General features: G+C 34.3%; 2 protein-coding genes and 1 long non-coding RNA gene across 11 annotated transcripts; all 3 read right to left on the minus strand.

Annotated features, from left to right (window-relative positions):
- Positions 1–692: 692 nt before the first annotated feature.
- On the minus strand, positions 693–4,357 carry LOC112784248 (uncharacterized). The gene is made up of 4 exons (XR_011878695.1): positions 4,149–4,357; positions 1,670–2,459; positions 1,046–1,582; positions 693–968 (listed from the first exon to the last, which is right to left on the minus strand). It is a non-coding gene; the product is annotated as an uncharacterized lncRNA (long non-coding RNA).
- A 730-nt stretch (positions 4,358–5,087) lies between these two features.
- Positions 5,088–7,754, minus strand: LOC112784247 (phosphoinositide phospholipase C 2). The gene is made up of 5 exons (XM_072229903.1): positions 7,523–7,754; positions 6,009–7,397; positions 5,788–5,923; positions 5,481–5,708; positions 5,088–5,394 (listed from the first exon to the last, which is right to left on the minus strand). The coding sequence occupies exons 2-5, from the start codon at positions 6,107–6,109 to the stop codon at positions 5,323–5,325; spliced, it is 537 nt and encodes a 178-aa protein (XP_072086004.1). The 5' UTR covers positions 6,110–7,397; positions 7,523–7,754; the 3' UTR covers positions 5,088–5,322.
- A 6,386-nt stretch (positions 7,755–14,140) lies between these two features.
- LOC140182542 (uncharacterized) lies at positions 14,141–18,324 on the minus strand. 9 transcript variants are annotated; one of them, XR_011878320.1, is made up of 6 exons: positions 17,517–18,324; positions 17,342–17,444; positions 17,197–17,260; positions 16,968–17,117; positions 16,423–16,561; positions 14,323–14,492 (listed from the first exon to the last, which is right to left on the minus strand). XR_011878320.1 is itself a non-coding variant. In XM_072229510.1 (4 exons), exons 1-4 carry the CDS (start codon positions 17,552–17,554, stop codon positions 14,307–14,309), a joined length of 477 nt encoding a protein of 158 aa, XP_072085611.1. In that variant the 5' UTR covers positions 17,555–18,317; the 3' UTR covers positions 14,141–14,306. The 9 variants fall into 9 exon arrangements, 2 of the variants coding, with proteins under 2 accessions (XP_072085611.1, XP_072085612.1); XR_011878323.1 differs by having other exon boundaries at positions 17,193–17,260; positions 17,517–18,317; XR_011878321.1 differs by lacking the exon at positions 16,423–16,561.
- Between the last annotated feature and the right edge of the window lie 560 nt (positions 18,325–18,884).

Genomic DNA, 18,884 nt, shown 5'->3' on the forward strand with positions numbered 1-18,884 from the left:
AAACTTGAGATTAGCTCATAATAAGATTTTTCCAAAAATTTTGGGTCTTACATGATGGCTATACATAGATCCTAAAAGTTATTTTATTTAATTAAAATAAAAGATGATTAAATTTACTCACTACAAGAAATTAACAGAATACCGACCGATTTAGCGACCGATATTTCTTGAAAATCGCTTGCTATCCGCTTAGCGACCGATTCTGGTGGTCGCTAAAACCTTGGTCGCTAAATTCAAAATAGTAACCGATTTTAGCGACCAATTTTCAACCAATGCGACCTAACCCATACTAAATAATTTCGATCGCTAAATCAGTCGCTAACAAGTTCGGTCGCTAAATAACAACTAATATTTCGGTTGCTAAATCAGTCGCTGAGGTATTCAGTCACTAAATGGCAACCAATATTTTGGTTGCTAAATCGGTCGCTAATTTTTCGGTCGCTACATCGGTCGCTAATAGCTAACTTCAAAATTTCAAAATCGGTCGATAAATCAGTTACTACTGCTGCTTCCTAATTATAAATTTTGACTAAATTTTGCATATATCAGTATTAAAACTTAATTTTTAAATATAATTCTAATTCAACAAAATATATAAATAATTAAAGATAGATAACTATTTATTAGGATTAAATGCCAACAATTATTGAAAATCAAAATAAAGGCAAAAGTAAAATCGTATAAAGATGAAATGGAAAATGAATTCTAATGCAAATAAATTTATATTTATGTATACTACATATATGTATTGAGAAAGAAAATGATGGCAGAAACAAATCCACACAAATACAACGAATTTATATTTATGTTATACTACATATATGTGATGCTGCCATCTTTGATCACCGATAATAAACTCTTCAGCTTCCTCCTCCTTTCTTCTTCTTTCTCATCACCACAAGGTGGCAGCTTCAATCTCAGGTCCATTTTGTTATTGCACACTTCTTTTGTTCCTCACCATAAACCCTCTGAAATAATAAGAGCAAACAATGAATAAGAGCAAATCACATATTGAAGATAAATTATAATTAAGACTAAAACATACGTTGAGTTGTTCTTGGTGTGGTGACTCATGTACAGTGATCTGTCACTCAGATAAATCCAGGTCTGAGTTTTTCCATTTGCAGATAAATATATACCTCACACTACAAGAAACTGGCTAGCATATTTGGCCAACAAAATCATATTTGCCTTGATCTTTGTCTTTCACTTGTATCCTCATCAAAGCAAGCTCTGGAACTGTTAACGGGAATTCAAACTCTTCTTCCCAAACGGGGAACCACTTGTCCATAATTGAACATATCAATTCATCTAACAATATTTAACTATTAATTTTACATGAAAATAATTACACATGAATCTCTTTCTTATCTTAATTATCAAATGTATTTTTATACCTACTGTTTTTGTATTTATATCCTAGAAAAAAAATCTGAACACTATCTAAATTAACGTTATAAGAATAAAACTCAACATAACTTATGCATTAGAACTGACCTTTACAAAAAAATCAGGGGGAACACTTATCAAAGTGTGTAGGACTGAAATTTAAGTTCCATCCATTCCCCATGTACACTTTTACCTGTTATTAAGATATCATGATCAATCTCAATATGTAACAAGAGAAATTTGATAGTATACATGGTAGTGATAACTGATACATGCTTACCTTTAATGTCTTCTTCACTAGCATTTTAACTTTAGGATCATAATCATTGTCACACTGATGTATGTTTTTGCATTAGAATTTAAGGCATTTTCACATAACCACATCCTCCATTTGCTCTGAACATCCCTTGCATCAACCATAGTTGTTTTCCATGCCCCTGTTACATTCAAATTTTTAACATAACATATATTAGTAATCTCATTTTAAGTTCTTCAACTGAAAATATTTAGCCTCAAGTGTAACATCCTACCACACAGAGCCTTACGCTTAAGTCGTAAAACAGAGGTGGTGTGGTATCACGACCTCTAAAATAAAATGTGTACATATAATATCAGAAAGAATATAATAAACTAGGAGCCTTGAAGAACAGGTGAAATAAAATTTTCAAAATAAAAATGGAATGCTCAGAAAACGAGTTAACTTTCTTACTAAGAAAACTATAGCTATCACGTATAAGATAATAAAAGTAAGAATAGAAGGCCAAAGATACAAAATAGCAAGCTCCTGACTCAGCCCACAAAGTCAAGGCTGGCCGGAGAATATATACACATATATATACATATCCAAAACCCAAATTTACATAAACAAAATCCTGTCTCTCCATAAGCCTCTAAAAGGGTCAAAAGGAACAAGTCATGCGGAGAGAACACTAAGTACATATATATATATATATATATATATATATATATATATATATATATATATATACATGACTATACAACAAAAGTAACCCGACAACCACTTCGCTTCAAAAGTCCAGATGCCTAACGAGGTGCCTCTCGACCTGCATCTGAAAAACAACAACATAGCATTGGGTGAGAACCAGAGGTTCTCAACATGGTAAAGGTGCCACACATATAAGATATAAGGTCCTGGGAATGCCAGAGGCAATCCTAGAACGCCGACACTCAAATTATAAAGCTTAAAGTATTAAACAGAAACCATAAAAGGTGGTTTTCTAAGAGTATCTAAGCTTAACTTAACTTAATCTTAAATCTAAGTCCCACTGCCTTTCCTCAATACTTCTATCTTCGTCAACATATCACAGACAAATAAGCAGATAAAGACAAGCATAAGAAGGTTACAAGTATTGCAGGTAACAAATATACATTTAACATAGCAAATACACTTAAGACACCCAGTTAATGCACAAACAAGTAATTCAAGTAATATGCACATGATGCATGCCTGTCCTATGGCTGATGAGTCTCATCTGTCGGTTATCAAGCCAACCCGACAAGTCTGGTTTGCTAAACCCTTGGACTGTCCCTCGACATGCATCCCCAAGAGTCTATGCATAGCTTTTTCTCAAATAATCAATATTGCTCAATGGGGGTAACATCCCCGGAAATTTGTAAGTGCCCGGTCACCTTTACGTCGTAGGGTCAACATAGTATCGAGTTTTTGACCTGGTACACGTGGTGGCAAGCCACGGTACTTTACCCAAGGAATCTCGTATCTTATATCATTCGATTATTTAAGCCAAATATCATACATAATCATTCATAGCATTTCATATTCAATTCGTCACTTTTTCAGCTTTACTTCAGCTCCAAGTTATCCCTATTTCCTAACTTCACTTGATTATTAAGTCTAATACTATTATTTATGACTAGAAGAATGAAAATAGAGGTTTAGAAGTTTGAAATAGAGTTTAAAACTCAAAAAAATCATGTTTGCTGAAAAATGGGTCACGTGTACGCGTAGCTCACGCGTATGCATGGGAGTGTAAAACGGCAGCTTGCGCGCGCATCCCCTTATCATGCATATGCGTGGAAATGCATGTTGACCCATTACGCGTACGCATAGGGATACTCGTGTACGCACGGTCAAAAATTCCATGCCACGCATACGCGTGGGCCACGCGTACGCATGGGCATACGTTTTCCCAAAAAAATCTGATTAAGTTAGAAAGCTGCAGAATTTACATCATTTCAACCAAACTTCCGACGAGCATAACTTAATAATTTTAAAGCATTTTTCATCCGTTCTTCGAACTGCATAAACTTCACGAACCCAATTTTCATTTAAAACAAGTTGGGAACAATTTGAGGGTTTGAAGGCTAAGTTACAGCTCGCCGAAGTTCGGCCCAAAACCAAAATTTCACAAACTTCTTAAACCTCATTCCATTCATTACCAAACCTACAATTATCAACATGTTATATACTTCCTTGTTATCAAAATAACCACCATAATAGTTCATACCTTAAATTAACAATAATACACATACACTTCCCAAAATCCATCAACCAAAACCATAGCTCACAAGTCCTAAATTTATATGTTTATATCCTCAAATCACTAAACAACAATCCATCAAGCTTCGCCAACCAGCCACAAAGCATCAAACCAAAACATACTTCTTAACAAGACACTAAGCAATAAATACATGCACACACATTCCAACCTATCCTATGGTCATCTAGCCTAAGTTTTCATAGAATATTATATATTAAATGCAAGAAACCTAAACCATACCTTGGCCGGCTTCCACGTATTGTCCAAGGCAACTCACCAAAATAAACACAGCCCCTCAAAAGCTCAATAAAACAACTTCCTCCAAGTTCTAATATCCACAATTTCAAGCTCCAATTATTTATTCACAATCTAATACACATTCATAACACATATACACCCAATTTAATATCCAAAACACAAATTCAGAATATATAGATAGAATTATAGTATTCTCACCTTACCCAAGCTTCATATAAGCAAGAGTGAACATTTTCCTCAAGTTAATTGGATCCTAAAACACCAAAAAGCAAAGAAATTCAACATCTCTATATGATTTTCAAAAATTTGGGGGAAGAAGAGGATGAGAGCAATAAAGTGAGTTACCTATGAAATTGTTCCGGTAGAATTATAGAGCTCGACGCGGTGGTCGTGTGGCTACAAACGGTGCGGCGATCGGAGCTCGGATGGAGGAGATACAGGGATTTGAAATTAGCGTAAGGGTTTGGAAATGTTTTCTTTTCTCCTCTCCCCTATTAGCTTTCAGTGCTGCTTCTAATGATTTGGGGAAAAGAAGAGGCTTCGGTTTACTTAAGTGTTGAGCCGGTTGGGCCTACGGGGCCAATTTGGGCCCAGTTCAACTGGTTCGGTCCGTTCGGTCCAATCTTGGGCCGAATTCTTTGAAAATAGTGTCAAAATTCTTGTTTTGATCAGCTCTATCCTAATTTAATATAATATTCACATTTCTAACTTTCTTTATTAAAAATTAATTTATTGACTAATTATTTACTAATTTAACGGAGTTTACATCAACCATAAATAGTTCCCTAACCTGCATATTGAATGCAACCATTTGAGCTCCATAAATCCACCCAATATGTGGTTTAAAATGTGTGGATTTGACTCGCATCGCGCTCAAATATACCCTTAATATATTTTTCTGGGTGAACTTGAAAAATATAATAGTTCGAAATAAGAATGTCCAAAATTTTCATAAAATACATGTAATAGAATGTGATGTGATGAACATTTTTGTGTACCTAACAATGTCTGCTCTATGAGATTCTAAGGCCTTTAGAAGGGTCTTCTCATTCCAACTAAGGCGTCTAAGACCACCATCAGGGTTCAGTTTATCCTTCAAACTACCCTTTAATTTTCTATTCTGAATTGTGATTAAGCTTTTGTAATCAGGTGAAAATTATTGGTATGATTTCTTGTCACATTCACATGAATTGTTATCTCCTTCATTATCACCATCACTTTCATTTTGCTGAAACATGAAGAATGAAGTAACATTAGAATTTAGAACACAAGGGTTTGTATCATTATTTAAGTAAATCTTAGATAAATTCTCACCATGGAATCTGGGGAATCCTTTCCCCATGTTTCTTCCTCAGATGAATCACTTCCATTCTGCATAGGAGAAGAGTTTTCGTTGTCCTTGATTCGATTCTCCTCGAAGCTTTCTTTTGGAGGCTTGGTGGATATAACTATCCTATTTTTAAGTGATTTTGGTGAAGGAAATTTTTTCAAAAAACCTGTTTTAGGTTTGAAAAGCACTTTTCTAAAAAACTGAGTTGCCATCTGCAAGAAACAAAAAAGAAATGAAATTAGAAGAATTTAAAGAATAATAACAAAAGAAAAGCTTAAAATGCATATATACCTCTGCAAATATATCTCTAAGATCTTTTGTTAAATGATCTTCTATAGTTATGATCACTGGATACTCAGATGCAAAAAAAACATATTCCTTTATGGATTCAAGGCATTTGATAGCTGAAACAGGATTTGTAAGTGTCCTGGAAAAAACAATAATAAAATGAATTAGTTTCTTACATTCTAAACAATTAAGATCATGTAAGAAACACAAATCTGAAGCCATACCTTATGAAGGACAGAACCTCAAGCATTTGCGGCCAAGCATGTAGAGCGAAACAGGATTCAAAAGAATCAAAATAAAAAAGAATTCCATAATCAATAGTCATGCATAAATTGGTAGAACAAATAAGAAATTAAATGAACACTATCAGAATGCAAAAGGATTGTCAAATAGAATTTCCCCTCTATAACAAGTTTGATAAACAAACATAAATCTGAAGCCATACCTTATGAAGGACAGAACCTCAAGATCATAACTCATCCATTATTTCTTATTGAAGTTGGTTTCCCAATAAATACATAAAATCAAATATATGAACTAATCAAGTTAACTCAAAAGCAATGCAATCATAATGGAAATATAACCTCCTCCTCTCTAAGCACATGTTATTCTAGTTTGCTTATTTATTCACAATTATAATTTAGAAGACAACATATTTGAACAACCAATTGGTCTTGACCCTATACTAACTACAACCAAAATATAGCTCCCAAACTAACAATAAAGTCAAAATAGTAGAAATTTCATGAAAAATTTACATAACCAAGTTTTATATATCAGATCTGTAGCATGTGGAGCTTTGCAAAAGCTATAAAAGAGGGTTGTCTTCTCTTATGCATTCAATCTCTATTCTCTGTTCTCTGAGTTTTGAATCTATATTATATAGCAATCTACACTATAAATCTTGTTACTAAAATATAGACACAACAAAATTAATCATATCTCAACAGTATTATATGCAATTTTTCCCCTCAATACACAGTGACTGTGTCATATTGTTTCCTTTTTATGCTTAGTCATATTAGTTCCTTCTTTAGTTCCTTAATCATTTCTCCCATTAGTGGTCTACTCCACTAACACTAAGATGCAGAATTTTCCCTTTAATAATTAATAAAAACAAATTAACAAAGCTGTTCTTCTCTCCTCAATCTTCATAAATCATAACACATTTAGAAGAAAATGTCGGTGGAGTAATATACTTTGATAATAATGCAGAAGTAGTAATCAACGTACAAAATCAATAGAAACACATTTTCCAATTCCCTTTCCTATATATGCACGTACAATTGCAATTAATTAAATGTATGCAAAGCATGATCACTCATATATGTATCCTTGCCTCTTGTGTATGCTACATTTCCTCTTTCGTGTTTGGGCCATGCTTCAAATTGGACACTATATATATACAGTATTTAATTCAAGCTAGGTTTAAAACAATTCAAATGTAATTGAAAATTTTTTATATATTGTGGTGTGTTAAGAAATGTAATTAGATCAGAGAATGAAGAAATCAAAAACAGAGAAAAAAAACTGAAAACAGGTCTGATTTGAGAGGAAAAGCGTTTTTATTTACCTCTTTTAAAACAGATATGATTTGCTTCTTCCTCCATGAGCTGGCCTCAATGCGAACGACGAAAAGCGATAATTAGAAAAAGAATTCGAAAGTCAGAGAGAGAGAGAGAGATAGAGAGAGAGAGAGAGAGAGAGAGAGAGAGAGAGAGAGAGAGAATGTGTGAACCTGGCCGGAGCAGGTGGAGGAGGCAGGAGGTGAGGCGGTGGTTTCCGTGGGAGGAAGAAGATGACGAGGAGACCTCAGGAGATAGCACCGTGACCGGAGAAGACGATGCCGACAGGACCTCAAGAGACGGCGGCGAAAAAGACTTCAACGCGAGCAGAAGATTGGAGGAGATGAGAATGGTGTGGGTGGCTTAGGGTTAGATTGGTTAATTTAGATATTATCTTTTTTTTTTTACTTAGCGACCGCTTTTGTGACTGATTAATTTATAAAATCGGTCGCTAATTTAAAAATTAGCACCTGAATTAGTAACCAATCACGTTATTCTATTTACCTATAAATCGGTTGCAAAATTGGTCGCTAAATTAAAAATAGCGACCGATTTTGTGACCAAGAGTCCAAGGACATTCTTTCTTTTGTTTTGGTTGCTAATTCGGTCGCTAAATTAAAAAATAGCAACCGATTTTAATGACCGTTTATATTCTAGTTGTATAAAACTAGCCGGTCGCTAATTTGGTGGCTATTAGTGACCGATTATCTTAGTCACTAAAATCAGTCGCTAAATTAACAATTAGCAACCGATTTAGCGACCATTAATTAAGTGACTGAATTAGCAACCAAACAATTGTTCACCCTAATTCACTATCAGTTGCAAAATCGGTTGCTAAAATAAAAAATAGCGACCGCTTTTGTGGTCAATAGTTCTAAACACATTATTTCTGTTTTGGTTGCTAAATCGGTCGCTAAATAAAAAAATAGCGACCGATTTTATTTTGGTTGTATTTAAAACTTATTGGTTGCTAATTCAGTTGCTATTAGCGACCGAATTTATTGGTCGCTAAAATCGGTCGCTGAATGTAATTTATTGACCGATTTAGCGACCAAAATTGATTTGGTCCTGAAAATTCTGTATCGCTATTAGCAACCAATTTTTTTGGTCGCTAAAATCGGTCGCTATTCCGGTACTTTCTTGTAGTGACTTGATTCTCCTAAATGAAAATTGAAAACGTAAATCCCCTAAATCAATTTATATTTAAATCATACTAGGGTAATATTTGTTAGATATTATATTGTACATCAAGATGTATATGAAATGTGGTAGGGCATAGAGTTTTATCTTTTTTTTTTTTCAACCTAAATCAGCATAGACTAGCATGTTCTACGTGCTACTAACAAATCCAACCCAACCTAGTACGATTTATGTTTAAAACCCGACCTCAACCTCAATTCAACTTAGCACGACATATGTATATTAATCACTTATCTTACATAAACAAATTTACCTAAGTTTTATTTTATAATCAATTTTTTCTAACAACAACTATGGCTTCCTATTTTAATTTACTTTGTATATTAGTTATTTTACATTAAAAAAATATTCACCAATTTTTCTTTACTTTTAAACTCCAGTAACAATAATTTTTTTTATAGAGTACTTTCAAGTTTTTTACGGTCAAACAAAAATTAGAATATGGTAATCTCAGCAAATATGTTACAATTTAAGCCATGTTAAATAAGTAATCATATATTTGAGTACATTAAGAATATTTTTAATTTATATTATATTGTAATTATTTTCTATTTTATTACAATTTTTATGGCTCGTTTATCAAAATACTTTTTTTATGAAAATTTTTTTTAACGGATTATACTATGTAGTATTTTATCATAACATTTGATTTTGATAAAAATACATCATTTTATATTAGTATAACATTAATTAATTAATTAATACGTTAAGTTTTTAAATGTAATAATATTTGTAATATTATATTAATCTAATTAATTAATTAAAATTTTTTTGAATATTAAGTACGTATAAAAGAGTGGTATGTTGAACAAAAAATCTCATAAACTATCTCTTTATTCTTCCAAAAACATAAGATGTTTCATTCCACTAGTCTTGAAGAAATACTTGATACTAATAAACTGCAACATTTCAATTAGTCGGGCTAGAGCATTAAGATTTATCGATTTGTAAGTAAATCGCGGACAAATTTGCTAGTTACATCTTGGTTAAAATTTGTACCGTATTACTAATTTTTATGCATAAATTTATTAATTAACTATTACTAAATATTTAAAATTAACAACTATATAATTTTACAATAATAAAAGTCAATTGTCTTACAATTATTTTTTTAGTATTCGTTTATTAGTTTTATTTTTTACATTTTAAGACTATGTAAATTAAATTATTATTAAATAGATTCTTCTTATGCTATTTTTTTTTTGGTATTTTCTCACAAGAAGAGACATGTATGATAGTCTAAAACAAAAGAAACTGTTAACTATAATTTAGTTTCGCACTTGTGTAGCCAAACTCTTTTCAATGAGAACACGCAAGCCTCCTTCGACAATTTATTTGTCAGCAATCAACATTTAAATTTACTCTCAGATCCTATGTATCAGTGTTTAACTGAATACATTGATTCAAAGATTTTGATAGTAAAACAAGAGGTCCAAAGGACGATACGCCAAGAGTTCAGAATTTGACCGAGACATTAATTCTTCCTGCAAATAGGGTAATGTCTACTTCTGGAGGTGAAGAAGCAAATGGCAATAGGGTAAGTAACAAAAATTAGTTATCTCTGTTTTAAGTATTTTTTTTAAAAATTTGCCAACGGCGAATTTCATGGTTAATAGTAAGTGAATATAGTAACATATGAACAATAAAAATCTGTGTTTAATAAAACTGAAAATGATCTAAATAAATGTTTGTAATGTATATATCTAATATGCAGGCAACTAATTGTGATGGACAACTATATGAGTTGGATGTTGGCAAATGTGAAGTGAAAGGTTGCGTTCATTGACAATACCAGTAAGTAAAAATTATTTTATTAGTATTATGTTCAGTATGAATAATTTGCCTATGATTTCATAATTATTTATATTTCAGTTGACGTTTGAAATCCCCAAAGAAATGCTCGTTAATGAAGAAGAATCAATGGTAGCTATATATTTATATAATGCTAATGACTCCCCCCGAGTAAGTATCTTGTTAATATACATATAGATAAAAGTTGTTAGACATTTTATTTCATGTGGTAAGATTATTTATTATTATTATTATTATTATTACAACAACAAGGAAATACTTGTACACGAAGGTGTAGATGGTTGTAGAAGATCATTCGATGCACTTAAGCCTATGCGACAGATAGATGCTAATGTAAAACTCTAAATTCCACTTTAAATTTTTTTATTTTTAAACCTCTGATACTAATTTTATTTGTTATCTTTAATCTTGCTAGAGATTAACAATGGTTGCATGCACAACGACTCATGAGGAAAAAATTCGTTCTGGAGGTCCAAAGATATGGTTTCTTCCGCCTAGGGTCTCAGTAAGTCATAGGAAGTCAAAATTTACTATATGGTGTCATAAAACAACCAATTTGAATCGCAATTTTTCTTGATTGTAAAACTTGTTCGGAACAAGCACTTTCGTTTTGCTACCCACCAACAGCTGTGGTAATGGACCATTCAGCATATTTATCTGATGTTAGCATCTTATCAAAGGTAGCTAATGTATTTGTTTTAAATTTAAAACCTACCCATTTACTATCATTTGCCATGATATGTTTTTATACTTTTGAGTTTTTGTGATTTTTAGATTTATGTACCAATTAAGGACAACTATAAACGCTGGTACTTATTATGTTTTGACGTGAAGAAGAGGAAGTAGATATGTGTAGATCCGATGCAACAAAGATCAAGAAAAACCTTAAGGGAGCGACAGATTCGACAACTAGTGAGTTATTCATGCTTCTAAATTAAATTTGTTGCCCATAACTCATTTAATTTTCAGCAACAATTACTTATAATGATATTTCCTGTCAATGTAGGCAAATTTCATTGACTGGATGATTCATGAACAATTTCTTGATGAGAGATTAGAGGGTAAATCAGATTTGGATGAAGTTGCATATCAACTCGGTGAATTTTGGATCTACTATCCACATAATCTTCCACAACAAGAAAACTCGTAAGACAAGTTACTATATGAATTTAAGCAAATTCAAATAACTATCTAACAAAAGTGAAGCTAATATTTAATACATATGCATCAGGTTTGATTTTGGGATGTGGGTTTCTAGATGGCAGCTATATGCTGAGGCCAGAAATTTATTTATCATACCAGTGAGTATAACATTATAATTGCTGACATTGTATCCTTATTAAATAGACTCTTCACTAATTTATTAATTTTACAACATGCAGCCAGTGGACGATACTGCACGCATGCGACTGGCCTTAGATTTAGTGCTGAGTAATTACAATAAGGCCAAAGAAAACACCATCGATGCCGCAAAGAAATTGGCCACCAAAATAAATTGAAAAGCAGCCATTTATTATCTTCATGATATGAGTTTTATTAATTTGTCTAAGTTTAAGATATTTTGAATTTCATACATTGACAGTGTTTGTTATTTTATTTTAGTAAGACTTCATATTAAAATCATTTCCATTTATTTGTTTCTAATCCTGCCATTTTTTTTCGGCAGTATTATTTTATTTCCATTAATTTTACTAAAAATGTAAAATAAAAAGATGAAATGTTGCAACCTTATAAATTGAATGAAGGGTTATTAGACTTTATTATTATTAATGTATGATATATGCAATGATTTTATATTTTTGATGATGATGATAGCGGTTGAATACAAGAAGTAAAAGTTGAGTGACCGTGGGATTGATATGTGTGGTTGAAAGAATATAGATTAGTGATTAGTACCTATTTTTTTAATTAAAGTTTTTGTATGTATTGTGAGTTGTTGGTGATGAAAAAAGTTGGAAAAATGAAGCACACAAAGCAGGAAAAAAAACTTCTTTAAATATTCGATATTGTTTTAGTTCCCTCAGAGAGCCAAAGCAGGAATTTTTCGGCAAGAATGGATTATCAAAATCCAATATCCTCTCTTCTCCAATTCCCTTCTACGTGTGGGGACTGGACAGCAAAAAAGCAACAAAAAGAAAAATCAAAGTTTCGGTGATCATCATTGAGAAGACAATCTTCCATGAGAAAGATATGGTAATTGCAAGAAAAGAAAAGGCTATTCGAATGCATTCCGCCTTTCATCGTTACTCTCAAGTCTCACTATATTTCACCTCCCAAATTGTACCACCCACGTCAAGACAAACCCTAAATCTATTGAGACTCCAATTCTTGCTCCGCCAATTCACTCAGCACCTACAAACGCAACTTCTTGCTCCGCCCTTTATCTTCGTGTGAACTTGATTGGTGACTGTAGGATCCAAAATTGGAAAAACCCTAATCTGTCGTCATAGAACCTCTTCAAGTCTTCCCTATTGGTCTTCTCATCTTCTCAAGGTTCTTATCTATTCTCTGAATTTCCTTTATGGGTTATACCGTTCTAAGGGTGTAGGGTGTATGAGTTTGTATCTGGGATATTAGCTTCGTGAAATTAGTCGAAATTGATAAACCAGTAACACATATAGTTCCTGAAACAAGTAACTGGAGAGATATATATGCTGCTGAAATGGTAGGTTAGTAAGTGTTCTAGATTGGTATTATTTTATAAATGATCATATGTGTTATTTACTTTGATGTAGTTACAGAATTATAGTATATGATATTACATACACATATGATATAACATTATTGCATTTGAATGATGACTCTCCTATTATTATTTGTAGATGTAGTTCCTAACAATTTTGAAAATTTATCAAAGTAAATGTTACTGCTATCTCCACGAATTATATAGGTAAATATATATCCTCCATTGAGTCCCATGATCCTTGCTCGTTATGATCTTTGCTCGTTATGATCTTTGGGTTTGGAGCATTTATGTGATGCTAACTGGTTAATGAATGTGATTCCTATAGCACAAGAAATTCTATGTTTTTACTACTTAGTTAGCTGTGCTTGCCAATAATTAAGGGTCCATAATTGATTATTATCACTTCACTGTTTGAAGCATCGCCACTTCCCCGATTTGCACTTAAACCATCTTCTTTTCCTCTACTTCCAAATCAGATCATAAGGGTAAGTCTATGGCATTCTCATGCTTCACCCTCTCCTCATGATATTGGGTTTTTTAGGGTCCTGAAAAGGTTATCTGTTACTTTTTTATGTCACTCTTACCTTTATGGTTTACAAAATAAAAGTTATAATTACTTTCTTCATATCTCAATAATTCTTAACTGTATCTTTCATGGAATCCAATGCTCCCTGGTTCCCATTATTGTGAAACTCGTGGCGGAATTCCATATTTTAGAAAAACATTTGTTGCTGTCTTAAGTTTTCTGCTGCTTCTGTCTCCAATATTTGAAAAACATGTACTTGAAAGAGAATACGTGGATCAGGGTTTGATTGTGTGAGTTCTTGTAAATTGTTTCATTTCATAGTTGGTATTATGTCTTCTTACGGAAACATCTTTCATGAAGGCACGAAGGGCATTTAGGGCCCTAAAAGGCATAATAAGGTTGCAAGCACTTATTCGTGGGCACCTTGTTACGAGACAAGCTGTGGCTACATTATGCTGTATGTATGGCATTGTCAAGTTACAAGCACTTGTTCGTGGCAGAAGAGTCAGACAGTCTGTTGTTGGGTTTGAAATCCAAGATAAGTGCAATCTATTGAAGTCTTCGGTAAGGTTCAAGAACTAAATTCTTATCATATCTTTTATATTTCTCTTGGTGCTCTTCTGATTTTTTTCCCTGTGGTGTAAAGTGTAACACCCTAACTATCAAAGCTCACGCTTCCGGCTGCGGGACTCTGATAGCTCGGACATTACGACGACTCTTATACTATTTAATACTAAAATATGAGCCTGTTTAAAACTTTAAACCGCAATACCTCTCCAAAAATACTTTTGTTCAGTAACGTACATCCATACATACCATACAACTTACAAAACTCATAAAGAGTACACACACACACACACACACACACACGCACACATATATATATAAATAAAATCTTCGTGACTTCTGCGTCCATATCCTGAAAAGGGAAATTTGTAAGGGAGTGAGAACATCATCCTTGAAAGGGTTCTCACTATAGGGTTGTTGAATTACTATAATAGGATACGCAAGATAAAATCATTTCAGTGATTAATAACTGCCTTATGCATCTTTTCAAAAGCAAAGGTTTACTATCAAGAAAAATTTGAAATCTTTTCTGAAAGAGGAATCTGTTCATTTAAAATTCAAAAGCCTTTCAAAAGGTTCATCTATGCTGAACCAAATTAGCCTTTCATACTTTTCCAAACCAGAAATATCAACCAGACATGGCCTTCGGCCCACCTCATGATCAACCACGGCACTAGGCCCAAACAACCCAAACAACAATCAATTACCACAGTCCAACAAAGTCTCAGTCGCAAACACAATTAGGAAAGTTCAAGCACAAACAAACAGTTACTACAAGTAGAACAATTAGCAGTTAATCACAAGTAATCACAAAGGCAAACCAAGTACAATATGCACACCCAAATAATCTCACATAGATGCATATGATGCATGCCTATCCTAGTGGCTGATGATATCATTTGTCGGTTATAAAGCCAACTCGACAAGTCCTGGTAGCTAACCATTGGACTGTCCCTCTGTCGTGCATCCCCAACTCGAGTTATTCACAAGAGATAATTATAATTCACATCCAACACCCTCACTGGTGTATGTTCACGGGGCCGAGCTCATCTGGAACTTTCACAGTGTCCGGCCACACTTACGACATAGGGTCAGCAGAGTATCAAGTCTCAACCTGGAGCAGGTAGTGGCTAGCCACTGCTTCTACCCAGGGAAACTCGTATCTCAGATAGTTGGAAGTGAAAAATCACAATATCAATATTTCAGCATATATGCATTTATTCTCAGCCATAAATCAACATTCATTTCAGCCGTCTGGCTTAAATTCATGACTCATAGTCGGCCATCCGGCTCAACATATTCCGCAACCAGCCAAAATTCATTATCATACACAGCCATTCCGGCTCATAAAAAAATAGCACTTCCACCATCCAACATCATCAAATTCATAAAATCAGCATTCAAGCCATAAATCACTTTTTCTCAATTCACTTCACTTTGAAATCAAATTTCAACTCTTTTCAACCTTGGCTTTAAAGTTCTTATTCCTCAAATCATTTCAGGCTCATAAGCCCATTTTACTCAAAGTAAGTTCCCCTTTTTAAAAACAAAGCCACTCTCGGCATCCTCTTTCCAGAACTTCTAAAATCATGGCAAATTAAAGATCGCTTTTGAAATATTCAAAATCATCCATCCAACAACGGGATTTTATAACAAAAGTTCCTCGGCAGAGTCTCAAGTCTTTAGAGGAGAATAACATAACTCATTTCCTCAAATTCACTTAAAATCATTAAAACCTTGGCTTCCTGATTTGAGTAATAAAATAGGATTTGAGCCAAACCGAGTCATGTAATCAATTACTCCTTTCAAAGCCATTTTCTTCACTTAAACAAAACCAGCTTTAACCCCATGATAAATTCTAAAGTGTTTCAAACTGCTCAAAAATTATTTTAGTCTTGCAAAAATTCAGAATTTAAAGAGTACTTAACACTTTTCCCAAAACATTTTAGAATGAAACTTGTCAATAGACGTTCAGGTTCTTTAAAAGTCACTGAAACTCCTCTAATTGAAACCCTCAAGTCAAATTCGAAGACATAAACCCTTTTCACATTTAAAACAGCCTTAAAGCATAAGTTTCATCTAAATAACTTGTTCACAAGGGAGATATAATACTTTTCTTAAGAAACAAGACTAAATCACAACTTCCTTTTTAATAATTCATTTCAAAAGCATAAGTCATCCCCTTCTTAATAATTCAAATAAAATAGTAGAAGTGTTTAACTCATAATCTTCCAAATAGCATTTTAATAAAATCCCAGAATTTATCGGAATTTCGGCAGCACCTCTCCTAAAACTTGGACTTTGCCACCCGGTTCGGGTCCCAACTAAACCGTTCCACAATCCTTTTCAACGGTCCAAATCCAAATCAGTTCAAGAGCAAGCTAAATCCAACAGTCACCTCATTTTCATATCTCAAGGAAACTGTGTCAAAAATCAAATCATTATCAACCGATTAAACTCATTTCCAAAACGTTAAAGAAACAGTTCAGCAACAATTCATTTATCAAAACCAAATCAACTAAAGAAAACCAGGCTGAATCCAAAAGTGTGTTCTATTTTTCACATTATCAAGAAAACCAACTCAACTCAACTCAAATAATTTTCCAACGGATTAAACTCGATCCCAAATCTTTAAAAGAATCAGCTTCAAAAACATTCCGTTTCACAAGGCCGAACAACAATCCAGTCAAACAAACATTCATAATCATTCAAGACAACCAAACAATACATAAGACTGATACAATCACCAAATATACATTGTCTCACATCAGTATCCATATGTAATAATTCCAATATATAAAACATAATTTTCGGAATAAGCCCCTACCTCGACAAATTGAAACCATAACCCAAATGCCTCTCCGAAAGCCTTTCGTCTCGACCCAAAATCAACTGCAGCTTCAAAGCACAGCCCCACACACTTTCGTGCCAGCATAAATAGCTCTAAATCACAACAAGCAACCTCGGTTGCTAAATCCTAAGAACAATAATATCATAAAGGCTTTAATACATGTACAGAACAATAACGCGGAGATTTTCGAAACATAAATACCTACTGGAATGACAAAACAAGGCAGCTGCAAACTCCGAGCACAAAAATGCAAGCACAAAACCACAACCCTATGATGGACAACACCGCAACGCCTCAGTATAAGTTTACAGAGCAGTGACAAAAAGGCCTTTCGACTCAGGAATTCTTACCAAAATAGAGGACTCGGTGGCTGTTTCTGGTGACAGAGGCGGCGGAGGCCAGGTGCGGCAACACCCAGTGGCTCTTTCTCCCTCCACGCGACCCAGACGATGGCTACAGCAACATTCAGTGACTACAGTATTTCAAGAATTCAAAAAGGATCAAAGCCAAAAACAAAACCCTTACCGCAACCAAGAAGAAGTGACTGAGCCAAGTAACGGCATCCCCGGTGGTGTTTCTAGTGGCCAAGAGACTCCTCCTAGCGGCCAGAACAGCGGCACGGCTTCTCCCTCCTTCAACAGCAACAACAGTGGTATTTTTCGGCAACCACCGATCTCCGGCAACAGCAACAGAAGCTCCAGCTAGGCACTGCGGAGCAGCAGATCGGCAATATCGTCGGCCAACATGCGGTGGTGGAGACGCCCTCAACCGCGGTGAAACGCGGCAGCTATGGAAGCTCGGCGACGGTGGTAGGGCACGGCGTAGGCGGCAGAACAACTCTAATGCGGCCTTTGTCTCCCTCTCATGCTCCGTCCTCTCTTCGCGTCATGTTCTCCACTGTGAGCCTCTTCCTTTCCTCGTGCAACGATGGCAACGGCGGTGCTGTCTTCGTGGCAAGGATGACGGCGCAGACGGCTGCAACAGGGTCAACGGGATTCACGGCGAGGATAACGACGCGAGGCAGCGGCGATTCGCGAGGAGGGCACGAGCTCCTCCCTCTTCTGGCGCTCTCCTTCTTTCTCGGATTCCCTCTGTCCTTCACGCAGTTCTGGCGGCAGCTTCATGGGTCGGCGGTGACACGGTGGTGGCAGTGCAGCTTAGCACGCCAGCACGGCCTTCTTCCTTTCTTCCTCCCTTCCTCCGCGGCCCCTTCCCCTACTTGCCCCTTCTTTCTTTCTTTCATTCACTTTGGGGAAACCGTGTGTGTTGTGGCTGCTGGGACATACGGGAAGAACGGGTAACCGGGTAGGGTTTCAAGGTTAGGGTTTTTCCCAATTTGGGATTAGGATTATGATAAAATTAGGTTTAAGGGTAGTTTTGTAATTTCAAATAAAATTAGGGATAATATAATAATTAGAAATGAATTTCAATCCAACAATAATAATGTATAAAAATACTATTTGTTCATCAATTTCACAATTATTTTCAATAAAATGTTCAAATCCAATAATCAGAAATAATATAATTGAATCCTTTATTTTCCCAAAACAGTAGTATTAATATTTTAAAATATTAATTATTTAGTCCAAATCATATAAAATCCTTATTATTTCACAACTACCAACTTTATAATTTGAATATAAAAAATAATTCAATAATTGTAAAATTGGATAATAATCTTAATTTATTTCAAATTCAATTAATCGAAACTTGCTTTAATTTTCTTTAATAAAGAAATTTCTGAAATTAAAGCTACAAAAATACTGAATTTGAAATTAGCTCATGATAGCCCTTTTTCAAAAGTTCTGGGTCTTACATAAAGTGTTCAATTGTATGACTGATGAGTGAGATATTCAAACTATTATCATGTGTTAAATTCTCTGAGGAGGAGGG

The sequence above is a fragment of the Arachis hypogaea genome, chromosome 20 (assembly GCF_003086295.3).
Source record: "Arachis hypogaea cultivar Tifrunner chromosome 20, arahy.Tifrunner.gnm2.J5K5, whole genome shotgun sequence".
NCBI lineage: Eukaryota > Viridiplantae > Streptophyta > Magnoliopsida > Fabales > Fabaceae > Arachis > Arachis hypogaea.

Bases quoted from the DNA above. Each gene is read 5' to 3' on its own strand.
- LOC112784247 (XM_072229903.1), bottom strand. From the start codon at position 6,109: ATGACTATTGATTATGGAATTCTTTTTTATTTTGATTCTTTTGAATCC. The intron at 5,709-5,787 runs GTATATATGCAT...TGTTTCTTGCAG, and splicing joins TTAGAGATATATTTGCAGAG to ATGGCAACTCAGTTTTTTAG. The intron at 5,395-5,480 runs GTGAGAATTTAT...TTCATGTTTCAG, and splicing joins AGGATTCCCCAGATTCCATG to CAAAATGAAAGTGATGGTGA.
- LOC140182542 (XM_072229510.1), bottom strand. From the start codon at position 17,554: ATGCCGTTACTTGGCTCAGTCACTTCTTCTTGGTTGCG. The intron at 17,445-17,516 runs GTAAGGGTTTTG...ATGTTGCTGTAG, and splicing joins GTCACTTCTTCTTGGTTGCG to CCATCGTCTGGGTCGCGTGG. The intron at 17,118-17,341 runs GTAAGAATTCCT...TATTGTTCTTAG, and splicing joins CCACCGAGTCCTCTATTTTG to GATTTAGCAACCGAGGTTGC.